This window comes from Rhipicephalus sanguineus, chromosome 1 (assembly GCF_013339695.2).
Source record: "Rhipicephalus sanguineus isolate Rsan-2018 chromosome 1, BIME_Rsan_1.4, whole genome shotgun sequence".
Classification (NCBI taxonomy): domain Eukaryota; kingdom Metazoa; phylum Arthropoda; class Arachnida; order Ixodida; family Ixodidae; genus Rhipicephalus; species Rhipicephalus sanguineus.
The window spans coordinates 135,613,558-135,618,655 of NC_051176.1; the positions used below are offsets into that span (position 1 = coordinate 135,613,558).

General features: G+C 47.0%; 1 protein-coding gene and 1 long non-coding RNA gene across 2 annotated transcripts; one reads left to right on the forward strand and one right to left on the reverse strand.

Annotated features, from left to right (window-relative positions):
* The first annotated feature begins 210 nt into the window (after positions 1-210).
* Positions 211-3,666, forward strand: LOC125758905 (putative nuclease HARBI1). The gene is made up of 4 exons (XM_049416679.1): positions 211-422; positions 1,178-1,295; positions 1,364-1,776; positions 3,239-3,666. Exons 1-3 carry the CDS (start codon positions 384-386, stop codon positions 1,630-1,632), a joined length of 426 nt encoding a protein of 141 aa, XP_049272636.1. The 5' UTR covers positions 211-383; the 3' UTR covers positions 1,633-1,776; positions 3,239-3,666.
* Positions 3,340-4,796, reverse strand: LOC125758916 (uncharacterized). The gene is made up of 3 exons (XR_007416464.1): positions 4,716-4,796; positions 4,193-4,265; positions 3,340-3,425 (listed from the first exon to the last, which is right to left on the reverse strand). It is a non-coding gene; the product is annotated as an uncharacterized LOC125758916 (long non-coding RNA).
* Positions 4,797-5,098: the final 302 nt, after the last annotated feature.

Consider the following 5,098-nt stretch of genomic DNA (forward strand, 5'->3'; position numbering starts at 1 on the left):
TCGCTTTCGTTTCTCGAAACGTACTGTACCTTGGTTGTGCGACGATCTCGGCCCCGTCATCGGGTGCCAACGAACCAGTGGGATTTAAACAGAGCGGAAGGCGTTGTGCGCGCTGAGATTTTTGCGATCGGATGCTTCCAGCGAGCTGTCGGCTGCGAGGAATTCAGCAGCCTGTCGCAGTCGTTCATCAGGAACACGCCATTACTGTCGTTCGCGGGCAAAAACGGTGGGTGGCCTTTTCCGGAGACCACAGACGCGAAGAGCGAACAAAGGCGGCGTTCGCGCGGCTCGGGCAGATTCCCGTTGTGGTCGGGTGCGTGGATGGTACGCTCATCGCAATCCCGAAGCCCCATGGCCTGAGCTCCGCGGACACGACGCATTACATGTCGGGGAAGGGACTCTACGCATTCAACACCACGATCGTGAGTATTATTCATGCATTGTATGCGTAGCGAATTGTTTCATTTATATCGCTTAAACTTTCCGCTTTACTGAGGCTTTTGCAACTGAGTATAAGTGGGAGCGGTATTTTCGATCTATCCAGAACGGGAATTGGTTCGTTTCAGGGCACTTGGCTTAGGATAAGCGATGAAATCATGTGACGCGGAGTACACTTTGGTTCAGCGGCCTGCACAGTGCATAATATTACCGTTGCTCGTTCGCCATGTGTACCCGAAGCTTGATTCTCGATTTGTATTTGTTGAGATTAGCGCTCCCAGAATGTGCCGTAGTATGTCCTTATTGTTCATTGTCGTGATGGACGTTACATGGATCAATACATGGATGGATGAATAAACTTTATTTCGGTCCCTCGGAACGCGTCCTAGCATGTACATTAAATACGCATTGTTTCATAACCCTTTTTTCAGTCGAAGTTTTTCGTGTTGTAGATATTTTGTGATACATTGCCTTAAACATACAGCAGTAATTTGGTTAAAAGGCTTTGGTGGCTGAAAGATGGGTTGTTCGAAGCAGTAAACATGCAGACTACCCTTTGACACTGCATTGTCCTCGTGTTAGAACTTATGGTACAAGTCCTACCCTGTCGATGATTTGTCCATAGCTATGTTTCAACAGTCAGTAACAGTGAAGACAGATGTAGTTACATTAACATAATACCCAACATTGTACCCAAGGTCATTTATGGGCACAATTTTGACTGAATTGAATTCTGCAGACATGTGATGCCGACCTCTGGATGTCAGTCCATGTTTCCTGGGGTCATGTCATGACTAGTGGGTATGGCGGGGGAGCCCTCTCCGTCAGCACCTGGAAGCAAAACTTCGGCTTGCTTGGTAAGTGCTGTCAATGCTTGCCACATTCAAGACGTTATCACTACAGCTGTCATGCCGACCTCGTGCAGGAGACTCCAGCTATACATTAGAACCGTGGTTCCTGACACCAGTGCCCGGACGACCAGCTCGTGGCACCCCTGATAACCACTACAACAAGGCCCACACCGCCATGCGCAATGTTGTGGAGTGGTGCATCGCTGTAAGCTTGTGCACAGCTGCTCAAGCATCATTGCTGCTTGTGCAGCTCTGCACGACATTGCGTTGGCGGCACATGAGCCTGTTCTCGAAGGAAACGATGACGACACCGACGATGCTGACTGCTGCCAGCAGCAGCTGAGCTACCACCACCACCACCACCACAACGGGAGCCAGCAGCAGCGCAACCGTGTAGTGAACCTGTTTCGAGAACTACAGGGCCTGCATGCTTGAGCACCTGCGCAGAGTACGCCGCCGCCTGCAACGACCTCGGCAGCATTGCGTGGTGCGTGTTTGTCTTTGTTCATTGTGTTTGTCACTGTTTTTTTTTACTACACTTCAAATGTTTGCTACACATATCAATGAAACAGCGTTCTCCTATCAATGAATAACCCCCTTGAATAGGTTGGCAAAAAATGTGAAGCTCACCCTGACTCACTCGTGAAATATATTTTGCTCTTGGGGCTCACTCAAACTCAGACTCACCAAAATTTTCCTCAAGCGGATTCACTCGGACTCGGGCTCACTAAAATGTTTTCACCCGGACTCGAACTCACCAATGTATTACTCACTTGGACTCGCAGCTCGATCTGAATCTGAGTGAGTCGACTCATGAGTGATTTTGCCGACCTATGCCCCCTTGTCACACAACGCCATGCTGATGAAATGCTTCGACCAGGTTGTAAAATATGGCGCTTCACACTAAGCACAAGTGAGAGCTCAACTATGAATGGCACATGGTGCCATTCACAGCCAAAGTGGTAACCGGAAAAGGCTGTTTGAATCAGGACAGCAAGATGCGGTAGCTTTAGTGCAACAAGAATCGTGCTTGTAAATGAAGTGAACAACAAGGGTGGTGTCAGAATTGAAATTTTATTACAAGTATCACGAGCAATGCACATAAAAAGCAAAATAAATAAATATCCTTTAAATTTAATGCCAAGGAAAAGAATATAAAAGTAGCTTCCTTGTATAATATACAAATGCAGTTATTACAAAGTGCCTGCTGCTCCTCTGCAACAACACACGCGTCTCGCAGCACGAAAGTCATTGTATTACATGAAAACAAGGCACAGTCGAACCGGTATTAATTGAACTCGCTAAAAAATGCAAGTTGTTGGTTGCTGATATGTCTTCCTCTATTATTGATTTCTGTTTGTACCCAATCCTGTTATCTAAACACTTCTAAGCAACAGAACACGTATTCGTCAACTATTTTTTGGTCTTGCAATATTTCAAAATTGTTGTGCAACCTAGACCTTTCACAAACGCTTTTCTTTTTTTCTAGGATGTGTAAAAATCGATAGAAAACGTACAGTGTGCCACAATATTCTACACGTATACCACTATAAACATAAGGATACACTACAGTGCACTATGTGCATATACTACAAAATTGCTCAATGCATGACTTTGTATAATGAGATTTTAAAAAATGAAATGGCAAAACATGATTTATAAATGAAACCACACTGTGCTATGCACATGTACTACAAAACTGCTGAATGCATCACCTCGCACGATGAGATTAAAAAGAAATGACATCGCAGGACACGATTTACCATTGATCTACACTTTACTATGTACAATGAAACAGCACATCAGTGCTTCTGATATGCAGAAAAAGAAAATTAACTGAAAGAAAATTGCAGGGCACCATTGAAGCAAACCAGCGTATCATAGCTCATGATGTGAACAAAAATAAATCTACATATATGTACAACTAGTCTTTACAAATCACTGTGCAGGTGCCTTCCGCTGCAATGAGGGCCCGGGCGAGGGTACCAACGCCTTGCAATTTGTGGACCGCGTCACCGAGAAGTTGAACCTGGCGCAGCTTTCCAATGATGCCTGGCCCTGCCGCCTGGTGTTTGCGGCTAGTAACTCCAGCGCCTCGGCCTGCCGGTTGCCCCCATCTCGCAGCTGCGGCATGAGCTGGAAACCAAGAAATGTGTTGCCATTATCATCTATAAATTTCCTGCTACCGACTCTTCGCTGGAAGCTTCTGTTCGTGAAGAGTTTCAGTGTGTGCAACAATTTCCTCTCTGTTGAAAATCCACTGACCCAACGGCATCCATGAATGGTGCTTGGTTCACCGCACAACCAACGCACTTCGTTTGGACAGACCAAAGCGGTGCCGGAATTCATTTTCGCTCATCTCATCAAACGCATCTCACGCCTCTGCATGAGAAGCAACCAAACAGCCCTTTTCAGGGCTACACAATCGTTTGCCCGGCTTTACGCGATGACTGACACAATCTCCTTCCGAAACCCTAGCTGCTGCAGTATGCAAAACATACAGCAAGCAGGTTTAACACAGGTGCAAACATGTGCATTTGTGTATGATGGCTATGTGAAAAAGTTATATAACGAGCTTGCTTTTTGAACAGTATATTTAGCAATAGCACATTTTCAGTTTCACTTTTGAAGCAATTGACAAAATAGGGAAACATTTCAAGATGTTGAACATTTTTGCAATGCTACCTTTTTGCTACATCTACAAGGCAGGACACCTGTTTATTCCATCTGACAGTTATGCATACAACTAGCTCCTGCAACCGTTTGCCAAATTTTTTTGTGCAGCCTTTTGTCTTTATGCCCACAGATGTCATCTCTTCACAAACATATGCCTGCACGCATGAGCATCACCTGTGAGCATGTAACACCATCTACAGTTAATCAAAAACATCAGCGAAACTTACGAGTTGGGGCACGGGAAAGATCCTGGGCCACATCCTCTTCAGCCACACCAGTAGCAGCTGGAGCAGGGCTCACCTGTTATAGTAAGAAGTTTCTTGATTGACACACTGAGTGCAATAAGAAGTATGGAGTGGAAGTGGACAATAGCAATGTTTTTTTAGAATGTTTCAACAGCGGCATGCTATGACACACAGACTTCGGAGAGAGGGGTGGAGGGAGGCAAGCCTACTGGCTACGCACCTCACTCGACTCGAGGGTCTGAGAAATGGGTTGGAACACGTAGGGTGCTCTAGTGACCTTCGAAATATAGTTCGCGGCTGTTCTTTCGTCATCACCGCAAATGTGGCTGTTTCGCATTCTGTTCTGGGCGGCGCAACGTGTTAGCACCTCAGCTAACGCGGCGGCCGGGTGATCCACTCGATATTGTTTGAAAAAGTAAAACTAACAGCGCGTAATGGCTCGAAGCAAACGAGCCCACTTGTTCGCAGCATACAAGTAACAATGATATTCTAAGCCAGTGCTTACCGATTCAGACCACCCGAACTATGGGCCTCGCACACTCGTCCCTGTCAAGCACGACGCGGCCGCGGTAATCCGAAATCTGGCCGCCACGGGTGCTGCTGTAAAGCACAAGTGGGACGTGTAAGATGACCGACCACAGTACAATTGTGCTCGCACTCACCTCTGCTGCCCTCGGAGTTTGGCAAGACCCTGCTGCGAATAGTAGCGCTCATTCCTCCATCGGGCCTGCCACTGGGCCCTGGTGTTACGCGCAGGGACTTCTTCGTTCAAAAGCGCTACTAGCTCCTGCCACATGTCGTCCCGGTCCTCCCTCGTGAACGACGGCTCCAGCGGGCACGACAGCCTCGCGATCTGTGGGTGCTCTTTCACAAAAGCCAGCAGAAGCT